Consider the following 19106-nt stretch of genomic DNA (forward strand, 5'->3'; position numbering starts at 1 on the left):
CTAAGCTCTGTTTCAGAGAAATGTCACAATCATACCATTGGGGAGAAAGAATAAACACAATGCCCATTAAGTGCTGAGCTGGAAGTACTTGGAGACAGAAACTTCTGCCGGCTATGGAATCACATGTCCTGTAATGATGCCAGAACATTTGATTCTTTATGCTTCTGTCCTTTGGTATCTGTAATGCCATTACCTCAGGAGCACCTCTCCGGGTTGTTTTTACTCTTTTAATAGGGCTTGGCTCTGCTTCCATGTCCAGGGGTGAATGTGATTAATATTAAAATATTTGTTCCTTCAAAGGTTGAACTGGGTAATAGCAGGCTTTCTGTATTCTACTTTTCCCCAGGTCGTCTCTAGAGAATACAGAACCCCGAACTCGGGCACGAGGAATCCAGCTTTTGTCACAAGTGCTACTCCAGTGTCACTCCTTGCTCCTGGAGAAGGAAGGTACCGGCATCACTAGTAGGAATGTCTTCCTGATTGCCCAGCCAAGCTTTCCCATGTCTATTCAAGCCAACTTTATAGGCAGGAAAGGAAGGCATAACTATCTATGAACTGCTGTTGCAGGACCTTCATTCCCCACTGATATGTGTGGCAGAGATGATTAGAATTGAGACAGAAGTTACAAGGATTTCAAATGTAGCCATAGCAGTTTTTTCAGTGTATCTTTCCCACTCTATAAAATGAACAGAGTATTATTTCATAGATACAGAGGAAAAGTAATGAAATACCAAAGTGCTTTGAAGTCCTGAGGAAAAAAAGCCACCAACTTATTTATCTTCTATAGCAGGGGTAGGGAAACTACAGCCTGTTTTTTGTTTTTTTAATGAGACATGGTCTCGCTATGTTGTCTAGGCTGGCCTTGAACTCCTAGGCTCCAAGCAGTCCTACCTCAGCCTCCCAAGTAGCTGGGACTACAGGCAAGTGCCATGGCTTACAATCTGTTTTTTTTTTTTTTTTTTTTTTTTTTTTTTTTTTTTTGAGACAGAGTCTCGCTTTGTTGCCCAGGCTAGAGTGGGTGCCGTGGCGTCAGCCTAGCTCACAGCAACCTCAAACTCCTGGGCTCCAGCGATCCTTCTGCCTCAGCCTCCCTGGTAGCTGGGACTACAGGCATGTGCCACCATGCCCGGCTAATTTTTTATATATATATCAGTTGGCCAATTGATTTCTTTCTATTTATAGTAGAGACGGGGTCTCGCTCTTGCTCAGGCTGGTTTTGAACTCCTGACCTTGAGCAATCCGCCCGCCTCGGCCTCCCAAGAGCTAGGATTACAGGCGTGAGCCACAGCGCCCGGCCTACAATCTGTTTTTATAAATTAAAAGGTTTTATTGGAACACAGCCACACCCATTTATTTATCTATTGCATACGCTGCTTTTATTTTCCAGTGGCAGAGCTGAGTAGTTGGGAAGAGACTATGTTCTATAAGCCTGTAATGTTTACCATCTGTCCCTTTAAGAAAAAGTTTACAGGGCTGATAAAAAAAAAAGAAAACAACAACAACAAAAAGTTTACAGGCCAGGCATGGTGGATCATGCCTATAATCCTAGCAGTCTGGAAGGCCAAGGCAGGAGGATCACTTGAGGGAGGCCAAAAGTTTAAGACCAGCCTGAGCAACATAATGAGACCCTAGCTCTACAAAAAAAAAGAAAAATTAGCCAGGCATGGTGGCACACACCTGTAATCCCAGCTACTTGAGAGGCTAAGACAGGAGGATCACTTGAGCACAGGAGTTTGAGGTTGCAGTGAGCTATGGTGACGCCACTGCACTCTAGCCTGGGCAACAGAGTGAGACCGTGTCTCTCAAAAAAAAAAGTTTGCAGACCCCCAGTTCTATTGAAAGGCAGTTCTGGGCTAAGAATGGGTTTTACTGTGGACCTATGTGAGAATGGATATGTTCCTCTATTTTCTTGACTGATCAAGTCAAGTCACCTTCAAATGGGAGAACATGGTACATATCTCTTAGTGAAGGAGAAAGTTTGTAGTAGAACCCAGACAGGAACACCCCTTACAGACTTAGGGAAGGAAGCAAAGCTGGTGGGCTCTTTTGCACCTGTGCAAACTAATGGCTGAATCTGGTTTGTGCAGTGGTACACTTGATCCTGTTCTATGAGAACCGGCTGAAGGACCATCATCTTGTGATCCCATCTGTCCTGCAGGGTTTGAGGGCCCTTGTAAGTTTTCCTTTGTTTCCTTACATAACTATGTTTATGGGAGACCTTGCCTAGTTCCCTCCTTGCCTTTGACGGTAAGGCTTCAACTGCTGAGAAGCAGATGCCCAAATTAGTGTTAGCCCACTCTACTTATCTTTTTACTCTGGAGAGTAAGAGTATCCTTCAGGGGACTGGAATTCATTGCTAAACTGGAAGGAGCTGCAGAGAGCTCATCAGTTTGAGAAAGTTTCTCACCGTTAGCATTTCTTTCTGAACTAGGATGTTGTCATTCCCACTGTAGCTCATTAGGTCTGTTGCAGGGTTGTGTCTTGGAGGCCATGGTGTAATTCCCTCTGTCCTCACATACCTTCTCTTCTCCCATAGAGCCTATGTGTGGCTCTGCCTCCAGGACTGGCTGTTTCTGTGCTTAAAGCCATCTTCCAGGAGGTACATGTACAGGTGAGTGATAACAGTCATGTTGGTATTCTCCTTTGTCTCCCACTTCTTGAGATCACTAGAATTAGATGACAAAAATTACTGTCTTCTAAGTCTGAACTCTTTAGGTCTTGTGACCATGCTTATATATTATTTCTTGCTACTGGATGTGGAGAGGCGTGTGTGCCATTATGTCTGACCTGTGTCCTCTTAAATCTACAGAAAGTAAGGCATCCATCAATCAGGTTTGGGTCATTGGCACCACTGCTGTACTGCTGAGTCAATAGCCATATTATTTCTCTACAGTTCTTCTCAGGTTGATCTTATGCTGATATAAAGAGCACTGTCTACTTAGAGATTGCAGCAAGAAGTATTCTTTGAGCAAGGTATTCTTTGCAGCTGAGGTATTCTTTGAGCACTTTCTTCACTTCCTTTCTCCTTTACTCCCAAGTCCCTGCCACAGGTTGACCGACACACAGTCTACAGTATCATCACCAATTTTATGCAAACCCGAGAAGAAGGTAAGAGGCAGGGCTCCCTGGGAATCTGAAAAGTGAGCCCATCCTACTTTTTCCCATTAATAGTACTCATTTTAACCTGGAGGCTATATAGAAGAGCCAGTACCCAGGGAAGAATGATTAAAGTGAACCTAGGGGTCCCCTCTCTCCTTGGTGAAGTAAAGGAAGGGTAGAGTTTGTTTGAGCCAATGTTTTAAATCCACTTAAATATATTTAAATTCATTTATATATTTAAATTATAAATTATACTTAAATTCATTTAAATATATAGACAACAGTATGTATGTAGTTGCACATCTCTTCGCTGAGTACTTCTCTTAGAAAAGGAGAAGAAAAGAGTGTGCCATGAGAGGAAAGGGGAGGCAGTGATGGCAAAGGGAGAACGCAGGCCAGGAGAAAGCCTAAGTTCTGTATCCTGTAGGACAGTAGTGACCTTATTCTCTCCTTCCCAGAGCTAAAGGGCCTAGGAGCTGACTTCACCTTTGGCTTCATCCAGGTGATGGATGGGGAAAAGGATCCCCGTAATCTTCTGGTGGCCTTCCGCATCGTCCATGACCTCATCTCCAGGGACTATAGCCTGGGTATGTCTTCGTAGCTATGAATTTCCTGGTTAGGGTTTGTCAGGTGAATGAAGCTAATAAGTCAACCTCATTCTTTTCTGTTGCCACAGGTCCCTTTGTGGAGGAGTTGTTTGAAGTGACATCCTGTTATTTCCCTATCGATTTTACCCCTGTAAGTAGTAGTACCCTCATTCATCCCCATTCAAATTTTTTATTTATTTTTTAAATTTCCTTTTTACCAAGCTTGTTTGTCTGTCATATTCATTCAAATAGTCATTATCTGCTGTGTGCCAGTCCCCACTGTAGGCACTGAGGGTACAGGTCAATAAAAGAGATAATCCCTGCCCTGATGAATTTACATTTTAGTCAACTGGGAAGTGAAGAAGCATTTGACATTGGAGAAAGGATTCAAGTAAGTAGGTATTTGGGGAGTTCTGTAAGCTCCTTAACAATGTACTCAGTCCTGAGGGGCTACAGGATTGTAAAACATTGTCCCTGCCCTTGAAGGTTGAAACATTTAAGTAACAATATGAGATTAGGTACCAAAGTGAGTGGTGCTATAGTTACGCGGAGAAGACAGAGTTCAGTGTGAGCTAGAGTAGGCAGGAACTAGCTTCACAGATAAGATAGGATTTCAGTTGGTTTGTGAGGGATGCGTAGGATATGACTCTGGAGTTAGAGAGGGCATCTCAGGCAATAGAAACAAAATGACTAAACAGAGGCATGATTGAACACACTATGTACATAAGGTGTTTGCTTTGGCCCTCCTGGGCCTTCCTCCCACTCTGCATTTAATTTCCCTTCTTCCAAATACTGAGGGTCTCATCACCATGTGGGTGTGTGTGGGTATGTGTACTGCAAGCATTAACGGTGTGGAAGAAAGGAAAGGAGTTCTGTTACGGCATGCCAAACATTTGAGTATTAACTCTCCCTGCCTTTAAAATGACACAGCCATCTGAGCTGTAGGGAATTTCTTACCAGATTATTTCCGTTGACATGCTGCTTAGGACCACCTCTCTCCTGAAATGAATCTTTTCATCTCTTTCATAACCAATATTCCTATTTCTATCTCAGAAGAACTTATGCCTTTGAGATCTTAAAAGATCCTGGTTCAGCTAACATGTTCTTCCTATTTTTACTTTGCTTTGTGTTTTGATTTTGAAAAGATAATACATTCACATGATTCAGAGTCCAAAAGGGTAAAAATATCTCCCTACCACCTTTCTTTCTCCACAGTCAACCAAATGTATCAGTTATGTTTGTATTTTTACAGAGCATTTTCATCCATATATAAGCAAATGCTGCCTCCCCCCAAAAGTAGCATACACACACACACACTCTTCCTATACTTTGCTTTTTTCACTTAACAGTCTATCTTAGAGTGTTCTGTATCAGTAGATAAATTGGCTTTTTCATTCTTTGTGGCTGCATAATATTCCGGTGCACAGAGAAATACCTAATTAATTTTACTAGTCTTCTAAAGGATAAAAGTTCTTGCTAATCTTTTATTGTTACAAGCAATGCTGCAGCTTATGGGTATGATAGGATAAATTCCTAAAAGTGGAATTGCTGGGTTAAAAATATATGCATCTATAATTTGGGGGAGAGGAAGAATATTTCATCCATTGTCTTGAAAGGTAATACATTGAGCATGATTCAACATTTAAAGGGTAGAGAAATAAGCCTCTTTCACACCCCTTTACTACCACCATCCATTTTTCCTTTAGAAAGAGTCACTGTTTCCAGCTATTTATATATTTTCCCAGAGACATTCTAGGCAAAACAAACTTATAGATAATATTAGGAGAGTTTCTCTTGAACAGATTTTTGTATGTTGTTCTGCACTGCAATTTATCAGAAGCAAAAAGCTCTTGTCAAGATTTTTTTTTTTTGAGACAGAGTCTCACTTTGTTGCCTAGCCTAGCTCACAGCAACCTCAATCTCCTGGGCTCAAGCAATCCTACTGCCTCAGCCTCCCGAGTAGCTGGGACTACAGGCATGCGCCACCATGCCTGGCTAATTTTTATATATATATATTTTTAGTTGGTCAATTAATTTCTTTCTATTTTTAGTAGAGCCGGGGTCTCACTCAGGCTAGTTTCGAACTCCTGACCTCGAGCAATCCGCCCACCTCAGCCTCCCAGAGTGCTAGGATTACAGGCGTGAGCCACCACACCTGGCCGTCAAGATATTAATTAAAACATATACGTGGCTCTAGTGTAACTATTTGTATTAGAAATATTTATTGTCTTACAAATCAGTTTTGACCATATGCCATCAAAGCGGATCTCATTGGTATAAGGTTCAATTCCTTTAACTTTGACTATGCCTATGTGGGGTTGGCAAACTTTTGCTATAAAGGGTGAGACAGCACCTATTTTAGGCTTTGTGGGTCATGTGGTCTCTGATGCAATTCCTCAGCTCTGCTTTTACAGCACAAAAACAGTCATGGACACAAGAATAGGTACAGTGGCTATATTCCAATAAAACTTTATGAACACTAAAATTTGAATTTCATATAATTTTCACATGTCACAAAATATTCTTATTTTGATTTTTTCAACCATCAAAAATGTTAAGACTATTCTTAGCTGTGAGCTATCCAATCTCAACTGGTTACTTCCTACCCCTAATACAGAGTGGATATTGGATCTTCCTTTACTATCATCCTAGGACTCCCTTATCTTTTCTCTTAGATCAGATCTATTTCCTGAGTTCACATATTCTTCATGTTGTGGTTTACTTTCCAGTTTGATAGTTACCTCCTTTTATATCTTCCTGAGAGAAGATATGATGTAAAAATTTTTTAGATTTGTAAGTCTACAATATCTCCTAATATTATCTATAAGTTTGTTTTGCCTAGAATGTCTCTGGGTAAAATATATAAATAGCTGGAAACGATGATTCTTTCTTACTTTTTTTTTTTTTTTTTTTTTTTTTGAGACAGAGTCTCACTTTGTTGCCCAGGCTAGAGTGAGTGCCGTGGCGTCAGCCTAGCTCACAGCAACCTCAAACTCCTGGGCTCGAGTGATCCTTCTGCCTCAGCCTCCCGAGTAGCTGGGACTACAGGCATGTGCCACCATGCCCGGCTAATTTTTTTTATATATATATATCAGTTGGCCAATTAATTTCTTTCTATTTATAGTAGAGACGGGGTCTCGCTCTTGCTCAGGCTGGTTTTGAACTCCTGACCTTGAGCAATCCGCCCGCCTCGGCCTCCCAAGAGCTAGGATTACAGGCGTGAGCCACAGCGCCCGGCCTCTTTTTTTTTTTTTAAAGAGACGTCTTACTCTGTCCCAGGCTGGAGTGCAGTGGTACCATCATAGCTCACTGCAGCCTCAAACTCCTGGCCTTGAGCGATTGTCCTGCCTCGGCCTCCCAAGTAGCTGGGACTACTCATGTGCACCACCACACCTACCGTGTTTCCCGAAAATAAGAGGTTCTTATATTTATTTTTCCTCAAGAAAACACTCTAAGGCTTATTTTCGGGAGATGTGTTATTTTCCCCTCAAAACTTCAGCTTGCAGCACGCACGGGATGGCCAGGACCTGACAGGGGGAGCCGACCTTGTTGGTGGGGCTGCCCGCACATTTCCGGTCACCTCTGCGATAGTAGCTGTCACGATGGGGCAGATAAGAAGGGCTGCTCGTCTTCTTTACTGCTCCACGATGAAATGCATGGGTTGTGCAGATATGCTGCGTAGCCACCCCTATCACTAGGTCTTAATTTGGGGGTAGGGCTTATATTGCACAAATGCTTAGAAATCCTGCTAGGGCTTATTTTATGGGTAGGTCTTATTTTCAGGGAAACACAGTAGCTGATTTTTTAATTTTTTGTAGAAACCAGGCCTCACATTGTTGCTCAGGCTGGTCTTGAACTCCTGGCCTAAAGTAATCCTCCCACCTTTGCCTCCTTAAGTGCTGGGATTATAGGTGTGAGCCATCGTACCTGGCCTCCAAAGCCTTTTGAATGCATAGGTAGTCGTTCATCTTTGCCTAAGTCTACCTAGCATTTTGTTATTTGGGGTCTGTTAAGTCATTTTCTTATCCATCTGCTTTTTAACTTCTTAAATTTTGTCGTTCATGTCTCTTATCATATTCTCTTCGACCTTTAGCTTTATGTCTTTAAAAAAAAACACGGAATTCTTTATTATTATATTTTTGGTGGCATTTCCAAAGAGGAAAAGGAAAATCTGATTCATGTTTTCAATCTGCCCTCTTGACACAGAAATCATCAATGCTTTTTATGTTGTCAGAATTATAGCTTTCTATAATGGTGAAAAAATAGAAACATCCATCGAAGAGGAATTATTTAAATAAACTGTGGTTCAACCACAAAATTAAATAGTCTCAGTCACTGAAACTAATGTTATGAAGGGATAATGTAATACCATGAAAAAACGTTTTTAATATATTAAGTGGAAAAATAGATTACAAACCATATAAACAAAATAATCATTTTTAAGTATACATATAATAGGGAAACAGTGTATACTATACATAGTAATAGTATACTATACTAGTATAGTATTACTAGTATAGTATACTATTACTATACATAGTAATAAAACATATACAGAGAAGAAAGCAATACACCAGAAAGTTAAGGATACTTATTTCTGAGTGGTGAAATGATAGAAAATGTGTGATCAGATAAAAAATAAATGCATTTATTTCTCAAAGAACACATAAAATGGGCTGGGCGTGGTGGCTAATGCCTGTAATCCTAGCACTCTGGGAGGCCGAAGCGGGCGGATTGCTCAAAGTCAGGAGTTCAAAACCAGCCTGAGTGAGACCCTGTCTCTACTAAAAATAGAAAGGAATTAATTGACCAACTAAAAATATATATATATACAAAAAATTAGCCAGGCATGGTGGCGCATGCCTGTAGTCCCAGCTACTCGAGAGGCCGAGATAGTAGAATTGCTTGAGCCCAGGAGTTTGAGGTTGCTGTGAGCTAGGCTGATGCCACGGCACTCACTCTAGGCTGGGCAACAGAGTGAGACTCTGTCTCAAAAAAAAAGAACACAGAAGATCAAGCATGTCTTCTTGCTGGGGCCTCATATCTTCTTATTTTGCCACATATCTTCTTATTTTGCCAGATTGGGTATAAATATCACCCTGTTCTGCAGGGTTGCCAGGTGCAAGCCTGTGTTCAAGGGTGGTCTGAAGAGTTATGCAAACATGGCCCTTCTTCCTTTTCTAGCCACCTAATGATCCGTATGGTATCCAGAGAGAAGATCTCATCTTGAGTCTTCGAGCTGTGCTGGCATCTACATCACGATTTGCTGAGGTGGGTTTAGCCAAAGTTAGTATACAGCCTCTGCCCATAGAAGGCTCTGAAGAAAAGACAGTAAAAGCATGGGGAAAAAGAAACATCCAGTGTACATTTTAGGGTATCACATCCTGCAAGTGTCTTGTGTGGCAAGTGTACCTTCAGACCTTTGATGTAGAATACTTTACCATCTCTTCCTTTAAAAGAGTAATCCAATCCTTCTATGGTACTGTCTTTTTAGATCCTGTAACTTTGCCAACTTGCCTATTTTCCAGGTAACTGGTGCTCTGGCCACAACTTGGCAGGAAGGTTAGCTAACAGTTACAACTCCTGACTTGAGCATAGCTCCTTGATGTCGCACCTGCCCCTGGGGACTGGTGGCAGTAAGGACATGGTTGACCTTGATGTGGCAGAGACATTACCCATCTCAGGCTTAAGATCTTCCCTCTCCCCCACAGTTCCTGCTGCCCCTGCTGATTGAGAAAGTGGATTCCGAGATTCTGAGTGCCAAGATGGATTCTCTACAGACTCTGGTGAGTGATTTTTCTCCTTGCAAGATCCAATTGCCGTTAGACAAGTTAGGGGTAGTAAAGGATATAGATTATTGGACACCCAGAGGAGAGTTCATGGGCCTCAATGGAGGGATATCCAGCATTTGGGCACATGTGTTGAGCTAAAACTCCTAACTGCATACTTGTCCTGTCCTGTAGTAACTGAGTGGTAACTGAGGAAAGGGCTCCCTCTTTATGCTTTTTTTTCTTAATTAGGGTAAGCTCCTATTTCTCTGTGCCCTAGATAGGACTATTATGAAATTCTGCTAGGTTTTCTGCTGAGAGCCAGGCTCCTTCAGGTGCCATTATGCTGAGGTGCTTGCATATCCTAGGATCTGTGAGCCTGCAGATAGCTGATACCTGCAGTTTCCTTGGCAGAATGCTTGCTGTGCTGGGTATGGACAGAAGGAACTGAAGGACTTCCTCCCCAGTCTTTGGTCTTCTATCCGCAGAGAGGTGAGTGTTACTTAGATAAACTCACTACTGTTAACTCCCACTTGTCAGGCATGAGGGGAATTAATGCGCCCTGTCCTTTTCCCTCTGTTGTCCCCAGGACCAAAGGTTATTAAGTAGCAAACAAGGGGACATAATTCTAGTTGAGTGACGAGAGAGAGTTCCTATGTGAGGGTCAGCTGCTTGGTGAGAGCACTTGATCATCTTTGCATATTGCCTACTTCCTGTCCTTACATGGCAAGAAGTGTAGGTCCTGGTGCCTGTGGCACCATGCTAAAAAAGGGGGAAGAAAGAGAGTTAGGACAGGGGATTCCAACAGCCACTGCTCAGAGTTGGCATTCTGTTTCTCAAAAAGTATATAACCCAATCATGAATAAGATGAAGGACTGGTGAGAATATAGCAATTGAGAAGACGTTCAGTTGGTGTGTTAATTTCCTTTGCTGTGCCCTAGAAGATATCAATCCTCCCTCTCCACCATGGAAATAGACAGTGGATAGGTGAGGTCTCATCTGGTGCAGGCTCACCTCAGTAGCCATGGGATCCCTCCCCGACAGGTGTTCCAGACGGCAAGCGAGCGGGTAGAGGCAGAGGGCCTGGCGGCCCTTCATTCCCTGACTGCGTGTTTGTCTCGCTCTGTGCTGAGGGCTGATGCCGAGGACCTTCTGGACTCCTTCCTTAGCAACATCCTACAGGGTAACGGGGCCTTGGCAGCCAGAAAGGGGAGTGAGCACAATAGAGATAAACAGTCCTTAATGGCCACTGACCTTTCATGTGTAGCCCCCACATGTTCAGTGGTTTAGGGGCTACAGCCCTACTTTGAATTGAAGACAATTTGAGTGGTAACTGCTAGCAGACTGTCCCAGGTCTCAGTCTCCAACCTGTCTGGATGGTAGGGGAATCAGGCAACATCTGGCCTACTTCCCAGGTCTGTGATGTGCTGCCTCTCTAGACTGCAGGCACCATCTGTGTGAACCGGACATGAAACTGGTGTGGCCTAGTGCCAAACTGTTGCAGGCAGCTGCAGGTGCATCTGCCCGGGCCTATGATCACATCACTAGCAACGTATTGCCTTTACTGCTGGAACAGTTCCACAAGCATAGTCAGGTAAGGGAGTGGAATCTTTGGGGGAAATTATGGGACTTGTGTGCCAGGATCCTTTTCTCAGAGCAAGCTGGGCTTTAACTTGGGCACAGATAGGAGACGGTGGGTTTTGCTCTGGTTCTGCTGCTGGTTCTCTTGTTCACTCTTTCCCTGACTCTACATAAAAGGATATTCTCCCTACTTCCAGAATAGCAGGATTGAAATCCTTTAAAATATTCTTTGACTCTAGTACCTCTTAAAACATTACAGAGCAACCAGCGGCGGACAATCCTTGAAATGATCCTGGGTTTCTTGAAGCTGCAGCAGAAATGGAGCTATGAAGACAAAGGTGAGGTTACCTTCCAGTTGTGGTTTCCCGGGAGCTGTTGAGCACTGTAGCCTACAAAGGATAGCAGGGCAGAGTGCTATGTGTAGTCTAGGTCAGTGGTCCTGAGGTTGTGGCACAAGAGAACACTTAATGGATGAAATGTTTATTTTTTCCCCAACATGCTTCCTTGGACACCCCATGGCTTAAGCTCTTTAAATCTGGCCCATGTTGTCCTGGCATCATATAGCTAAATTAGGGATATTGAACGTTAGGGTTCCCTTTTAACCTAGCCTCTGTCTCTCCCTAGATCCAAGGCCTCTGAGTGTCTTCAAGGACCAGCTGTGCTCACTGGTATTTATGGCCCTAACGGACCCCAGCACCCAACTTCAGCTTGTTGGCATCCGTACACTCACAGTCTTGGGTGCCCAGCCAGGTACATCTTAAGGGAAAGAGAGAAGATGAGAATATTGGTCCCTTCTTTGGAATTTTCTGTCTTAATAGCAGTCTTAATTGCCTGTTCTCACTGCAACTCTAATGATTGGAGTTTCTAATAGGATTTTTGGAAGGGTTGTGGTGGTTGCAGGGGAAGAAAGACGAGGCTCATGTTCCCTTCTAACTACAGATCTCCTATCTTCTGGGGACTTGGAGCTGGCAGTAGGTCACCTATACAGACTGAGCTTCCTGGAGGAGGATTCCCAGAGTTGGTGAGAATCTAAAGCAGTGAGAGAGAGCATAAGCTGTTTCCCACCTGTATTAGTAGCAACAGATCAAGCAAGGACCAGGGCTTAGGGCTCTGTGCTTCTGACCATTGGCTCTCCTTAGGGAGATGGCTCTGTGTTAGGCTCTGGCTGCTAACCAGAGAAATGTGGGACTGCCTGTTTTGGGGAGGGGCTCTAAGAAACCTTGTACAACTCAGTGGTATAGATATTTGAGTACTGCTCTTTAGCAAGGAGACCTCAGGAGCCTACACTCCTGAATCTGCCTAATGTCAGGCCTAGACAAGAGAATAATGGGCCAGGGCTCAGCCAAGGCTTATCTGTTCTGTGCCTTCAGTAGGGTGGCAGCACTGGAAGCATCGGGAACCCTGGCCACTCTCTACCCTGTGGCCTTCAGCAGCCACCTAGTACCCAGGCTTGCTGAGGAGCTGCACACAGGTATGCATCCTTAATCTTTTGTGGCTTACTCTTCCCAGCAAGGCTTTGAAGCCTTCATGCTTGTCAACACAGTGAAACCTTGTCTCCTTGGTTGCTTTCAGGGGAATCAGATTTGACTAGAGAGGATAGGCCCACCAAATGCTCCTGGCATCTGCGCTGTCTGCAAGCCTTGTCAGCTGTATCAACACATCCCAGCATTGTTAAGGAGACGCTGCCTCTGCTGCTGCAGCATCTCTGGCAGGTGAACAAAGGTAATTCCCAGCAATAATACCCAAGCAGCTGGGCCGAATGGGGAGCTATAGTCGAGTTTGGAGTTGACACTTCTAAAGCAATGGTTCTAACTGTAGCTGTACATAAGAGTGACGTGGCAAACTTTTTTTTAAATGTACTGATGCCTGGGTCCAACTGAATCAGTCTTTGAGGTGGGATGGAACTTGGGCAATAGTAATTGTTAGACTGCTCAGGTGATTTTCATGTGGGGTCAGAATTGAGACGCACCACTCTAAGGCCATGGTGCTCAAAATACGATCTGTCAAAAAGCAGTGTGGGCAGCATCTGGGAGCTTGTTAGACGTACAGAATCTCAGCCCCTCACTGGTCACAACTGGCATTTTAACAGGATCCCCAGGTAACTCATAGGTCCTTTTGAGTTTGAGAAACACTGCCTCAAAGCAAAAGTGACAGCAGCTACTCCTACTAGGAACCTATGTGTGATCACCATGGGTCCTCACTGACCTAAGCTCCATGCTTAGGACTGCCCAGCCCTCAGGGGTAGATCCAGGTCGACAGTGGTTGACTCAGCAGCTGTCACATAGTAGAAAGAACATTAGGCTTGGAATGTGTCTTGGGCTTCATTCCTAACTTTGCACTTACTGTGATCCTGGAAAACCCTTGATCATTTCATTGCACCCTCCTCTATAAAGTGGAGGAAATGATACTTCTAGGGTTGTTATGAAAATAAAGGAGAGAATGTATCTAATGCTTCTGTTGCAGAGCCTGGCACAGAGCAGATTTCAGCTATGCAGTCTGAACAGATGAAAAAGAGCTGCTAAGAGAATAAAATGATTAAATAAGAGCTGAATAAAATGATTCAGCTCTTTAATAAGACATTCTTGGCCTCTTCAGTCATTCATCTTTGACTGTTCTTCCCATCTGCTGTATTTAAAATATCTGGTAGTGGTTTTAAGGAAACCTTACAGAGAACACTTACTTTTTCACCAACAGGGAATATGGTTGCACAGTCCAGTGAAGTTATTGCTGTCTGTCAAAGCCTCCAACAGGTGGCGGAAAAATGCCAGCAGGACCCCGAGAGCTGCTGGTATTTCCACCAGACAGCCGTACCTTGCTTGCTTGCCTTGGCTGTGCAGGCTTCCATGCCAGGTAACTTTCCACCTCTCCTTCCCCACCTTTGGGAACTCTGCCCTCTGCTAGTGTTGAACAGCGCTGCCACCCTCTGGGTCTTGGTGGGACTGCATCTGATACCATCAGAGGCTTACTTTTTGAATCCTTTGTCCCTGAGTGATATTTCACTTCATAGCAGAGTGCCAGCCTGACCAATGGCAGGAACCAAACTAGTTAACACTGTTACTAGTGTTCAAGAAGATGCACCCTTTTTCCCCTTTGATTGCTATGTAATTAGTTAATTGGAATTGGACCCTGGAATCAAGCAGATCTGATTAGGTTTCATCATCAACTCAATCACTTGATAACCTAGGTGAAGATATCCAGCCTTTCTAAGCCTGAGTAATCTCTCCATCACAGGATAATTGGTAATGATCAAATAAAGAATGTAAAATGCCTGCCACACAGCAAGTGCTCAGTATGTGATAGTTGCTATAAATAATAAGGGCCCATGAAGACAAATCCATGTTATTTTTAAATTTTTTTAAAGACCTATGTTACTATTTCTTATGTTAAGAACATCCATACTAGCTGTCCTTATTCCCCACTGTTTCCTAGTCTAAGGACTGTGCACAAGGTTCTCAAGAGCCCTGTGTAGTCCCAAGTTAGACCACTCCTGTTTTTCTAGTGCCTAGCTATTAGAACTGCAGCACTACCCGAGGGTAGATTAAAAACTGCTGCTGTTGTGTCTTAGAGTCAGCCCCAGAATCACGATGACAGGACCTAATCATTTGGATCTTTGAATCATAGTCATGGCCTTGTGATTGTGTGTTTTGCTTTGGTTTGGCAGAAAAAGAGCCCTCAGTTCTGAAAAAAGTGCTGTTGGAGGATGAGGTCTTGGCTGCCATGGTGTCTGTCATTGGTACTGCTACCACCCACCTAAGCCCTGAGTGAGTATAATCACAGATGTGGCTTAAACCCAGGGAGAAGGATGGGATTATTTGGAAGATGCGACAGATAGCTGCCTTGTCAGCTATCCATTTACCCACATTTAAATGTGGAGGCAGTTCATTATTTTTATAAGATTTTCTGACAAAGCAAAAGGAAGGAGCTCTTTGTACCATGGACTGTGGGGATGGGTGGGCCATGGGCCAATGGTTGTTAGCTACAGATGTGCAGAAGAATTACCCATTCAGCATTTTAAAAACATACATATTCCCAACCTAAACAAGAGCAAGACCCTGTCTCTACTAAAAATAAAAAAAATAGCCAGGTATGGTAGCTTGCATCTATAGTCCCAACTACTCAGGAAGCTTAGATAGGAGGATTACTTGAACCCAGGAGTTAGAGGTTGCAGTGAACTATGCTGGTACCAATGTACTTTAGCCAGGGCAACAGAGTAATACTCTGTTTCAAAAAATAATAATAATAATAATACACACACACACAGATTCTCTCACTAGATTGTAAACTCTAAGAGAATAGGATTTGATTTGTCTGGCTCACTGCTGTACCACTAGGACCTAGATGGGAATAGTTTCCTAACACATAATATGTGCCAGATTAATACTTATTAAATGTATGAATGATCAGGGCCTGTCCCATTGACTTGACCCTAATGTGAACCCCAGATTGAAAAGTACTGCTGTGGCAGGAAGGACTGTTTTAGAAACCTAGCTCCTTGATAATACCTAGTACTCTGCCCCCAGGTTAGCTGCCCAGAGTGTCTCCCGCATTGTGCCACTCTTCTTGGATGGCAACGTCTCCTTTCTGCCTGAAAACAGCTTCCCAAGCAGATTCCAGCCATTCCAGGTGACAGTCTGATGGATCAGACGGGAGAATCTTGGAACTTATGTCTTCAAGCTTATTTTCTTAGGGCTAATATGGATGAGTAGAGGAGCAGACAAGCCTGTTGCTGGCTGGGCAGGCTTGATAGGGCTCTTCTTCCCTTATAGGATGGCCCCTCAGGGCAGAGGCGGCTGGTTGCACTGCTTATGGCCTTTGTCTGCTCCCTCCCTCGAAATGTAAGTAAGCACACAAATTGGGGAGTACCCTTGTTTAACCCTGACAGGGGAAGGTGGATCCCAGGTGACCTCTGGGCTGAAATTTGCCACAAGCTCAGCTGATTTTTTACTTCCCCCACCATAGAAGTTAGTTTTCATCCATCCTGGTCCCTGCTGCCACTTGGTACTGGTTATCTCTTAGAGATCAAGTGTTCTCTGGGTCCATTTCATAGCCAGTTGTTCTGTAGGTGGAAATCCCTCAGCTGAATCAACTCATGCGGGAACTTATGGAGCTGAGCTGCTGCCACAGCTGCCCCTTCTCCTCCACTGCTGCTGCCAAGTGCTTTGCAGGACTCCTCAACAAGCACCCGGCAGGTACTAGGAGGAGACAGGGTCAGAGCCTCCTGGATCAACTACAGATGAAATCTTCAAGCCCAGTACTCATTCTCTTTAAAAAAAAAAAAAAGACCTTGCTAATAACATAATAGGGCTTTAGCTGCTCACTGTCCTGGAACACCCCTTGCTCAAGACCAGAGTTGAGCAAAGCATTACTGTACCCAAGAAGAGAAGGACTATGAGGAGAATGTTCTATCTGGTTCCACATCCTATTCCCTACTGTGGGGCTAAGATGGATAATTTTTTATTGGAAATAGACAACCCTCTCTCTTCATAGGGCAGCACCCCTACATTTTGAGAACACCAGGCTCTCATGCTGCCGTCCTATATGGACAAAATGATACTGTCCCTTTCTAGCAGCCTTCAGGGAGCTCTGCACTTAAATTGTTTACCTCCTCTATTAAAGAAAGAAATGTGGGGGAGGAGGGGGGCATGGGCAATATATGTAACCTTAACACTTGTACCCCCGTAATACGCTAAAATAAGAAAATGAAAAAAATGTGTGGCCTTTGCATCAGCATTTCCTCCCTCTCTTTCAGGGCAGCAGCTGGATGAATTCCTACAGCTGGCTGTGGAGAAAGTGGAGGCTGGCCTGGCCTCGGGGCCCTGTCGTAGTCAGGCCTTCACATTGCTTCTCTGGGTAAGGAGTCAGAATGGATTCTTGTTAGAGAGTTATGTCTGGTTAAATGAAGTGTCCCTATTTGACCCTGAGCCAGAAACATCAGTGTCTCAGGGTTCTGGGGTTTGAGTGTCATGCCCTGACTGCTCTCTCTCTCTCCAATTACAGGTAACAAAGGCCTTAGTGCTTAGATACCATCCTCTCAGCTCCTGCCTTACAGCCCGGGTAAGTCCTTTTTGGAGACAGAAGAACCTAGGACCTAAACAGGAACTTCCCTGTTGATTCTATTTCTCCCCCAATGCACCTCAAAGGCCCTCTTTTTCTCCAGCTCATGGGCCTCCTGAGTGATTCAGAGCTAGGCCCAGCAGCAGCTGATGGCTTCTCGCTGCTCATGTCTGACTGCACTGATGTGTTGACTCGTGCCGGCCACGCTGAAGTGCGGATCATGTTCCGCCAGCGGTTCTTCACAGATAACGTGCCTGCTTTGGTGCAGGGCTTCCATGCTGCTCCCCAAGGTGAGGAGAGTCTGAAAGTCTACAAATATGTAGACCTCTCCTTTGCTTAGCTACATTGCCTAGAATAATTTAGGACCTGCCTGCTTGTTTAGAGCTAAAGTATGGTCTGTCCTAGAAAGCTAAATTTGTAGATTATCCTACTTTTTCCTTTGATGGGCATATCTTGGCTTATTAGCTTGAGGGGCTCTTTTTTCCCCATTTCATTATATCTGATACCTCAGCCTCAGAGATTAGAGTTGAATTCCCAAGCTATATGTCAGTTTCCCCCCTAAGCGTTTCCATTTTTTACAGATGTGAAGCCAAACTATCTGAAGGGTCTGTCTCATGTACTTAACAGGCTGCCTAAGCCTGTGCTCTTGCCAGAGCTGCCCACAGTAAGTCCTGCAGTCAGAGCCCCCTGGGGGAGAAAGCTATTCTTCCCCAACTGGGGCTAGAAGGGGGAGGAGAGCTCCCCCTTCACAGTGTGGTCATCCCCTACCTTTCCCATTGCCTCTTAGCTCCTTTCCTTGTTGCTGGAGGCCCTGTCCTGCCCTGACTGTATTGTACAGCTCTCCACCCTCAGCTGCCTTCAGCCTCTTCTACTGGAAGCACCCCAAGTCATGAGTCTTCACGTTGACACCCTCGTCACCAAGTTTCTGAACCTCAGCTCTAGCCCTTCCATGGTGTGTTGAGCCCCAGCAACTCATTTGGCACCAACATCTCTCCTCGGGTGTCCCCTAACCTCCTTATGGTTATCTTCTAGGCTGTCCGGATTGCTGCACTGCAGTGTATGCACGCTCTTACTCGCCTGCCCACCCCTGTGGTAAGTCTTCTGATATCCCTCCCTGGTCTGGGAACTTCTCAGAGAAGCTAGGTAAGTACCTTTCTGCCTTAGTAAAGTGGGGTTAACCACCCTGCTATGGGATCGATATGAACTACAAGGTACAGATAGGCAAGGATTTTTTCCATGGACCCAGTAAATCCTGACTACTCTATAATAGAGTGGCCATCCTGCCACTTAGCATCCCCTAGAATCACTAAAAAATAGGACACATTTTGCTTTCTTCAGAATATTCGTGTATAATCAAGAGAGTCTTAGCCTTGCTCATCCAAGGCAACCAAAGATTATCTCCTCTGACTCCACAGCTGCTGCCATACAAACCACAGGTGATCCGGGCCTTAGCCAAACCCCTGGATGACAAGAAGAGACTGGTGCGCAAGGAAGCAGTGTCAGCCAGAGGAGAGTGGTGAGTTTTTACATCGTGGGAAGAAGTGGGGCTGAGATAAGCCTCACTACTGATGTTGCCAACATTTTTTGCTGCAGGTTTCTGCTGGGGAGCCCTGGTAGCTGAGCCCTTGGTCCTGGCCGTGACTGTTCTAACAGACAATCTTACCTGGAATTACTATTGAGCCATCTTGCCCAAGGCAGGGAGACCACTGGTCTCTGACTGCCTTTCCCACAGCACAAATGCTGGGCCTCTGTAGCATGGCTGTGCAAGAAACATGGGAGTCCTGATTTCTAATGGATTGTGAAGTAACTGAGTGTGAGACTATTTATGTTTGAAGAAAGATCTAGGGTCATGGGGCTCTTCCATTTATATGCCAGAGAGAAGACGATATGCTGCTGAGGAGTGAATGCAGACGAGTGTGGCCCTGAGGACCAGGGGAGGTAGGGATGTGTGTGCCTGCTGAAGAATAAAGATTTCTTTTGGTAATGGGGCTGACTGTCAGATATTTCCCCCACCCAC

The 19106-nt window shown here is 44.4% G+C and overlaps 1 protein-coding gene across 4 annotated transcripts in view; it reads left to right on the forward strand.

The window, feature by feature from the left end:
- The window catches only part of MMS19 (MMS19 cytosolic iron-sulfur assembly component), a 36921-nt gene extending 17848 nt beyond the window's left edge, over positions 1-19073 (forward strand). For 2 of the 4 annotated variants that reach the window (XM_012767579.2, XM_076009891.1), the window contains 29 exons: positions 347-447; positions 2088-2173; positions 2537-2611; positions 3039-3108; positions 3558-3686; positions 3776-3837; positions 8871-8957; positions 9398-9472; positions 9869-9946; positions 10499-10637; positions 10894-11048; positions 11295-11373; positions 11660-11785; positions 11975-12056; positions 12406-12506; positions 12608-12757; positions 13730-13885; positions 14697-14796; positions 15556-15658; positions 15802-15870; positions 16098-16224; positions 16785-16885; positions 17033-17089; positions 17193-17379; positions 17671-17753; positions 17877-18041; positions 18122-18181; positions 18505-18605; positions 18683-19073. In XM_012767579.2, coding sequence (XP_012623033.1) covers positions 347-447; positions 2088-2173; positions 2537-2611; positions 3039-3108; positions 3558-3686; positions 3776-3837; positions 8871-8957; positions 9398-9472; positions 9869-9946; positions 10499-10637; positions 10894-11048; positions 11295-11373; positions 11660-11785; positions 11975-12056; positions 12406-12506; positions 12608-12757; positions 13730-13885; positions 14697-14796; positions 15556-15658; positions 15802-15870; positions 16098-16224; positions 16785-16885; positions 17033-17089; positions 17193-17379; positions 17671-17753; positions 17877-18041; positions 18122-18181; positions 18505-18605; positions 18683-18710 — 2932 coding nt within the window. In that variant the 3' untranslated portion in view covers positions 18711-19073. Of the gene's footprint in view, positions 1-346; positions 448-2087; positions 2174-2536; positions 2612-3038; positions 3109-3557; positions 3687-3775; positions 3838-8870; positions 8958-9397; positions 9473-9868; positions 9947-10498; positions 10638-10893; positions 11049-11294; positions 11374-11659; positions 11786-11974; positions 12057-12405; positions 12507-12607; positions 12758-13729; positions 13886-14696; positions 14797-15555; positions 15659-15801; positions 15871-16097; positions 16225-16784; positions 16886-17032; positions 17090-17192; positions 17380-17670; positions 17754-17876; positions 18042-18121; positions 18182-18504; positions 18606-18682 lie in introns of those variants that run through there. The other 2 variants (XM_012767569.3, XM_076009892.1) reach the window with 2 other exon arrangements.
- The last annotated feature ends 33 nt before the right edge of the window (positions 19074-19106 follow it).

The sequence above is a fragment of the Microcebus murinus genome, chromosome 14 (genome assembly GCF_040939455.1).
Source record: "Microcebus murinus isolate Inina chromosome 14, M.murinus_Inina_mat1.0, whole genome shotgun sequence".
Taxonomy (NCBI): Eukaryota; Metazoa; Chordata; class Mammalia; order Primates; family Cheirogaleidae; genus Microcebus; species Microcebus murinus.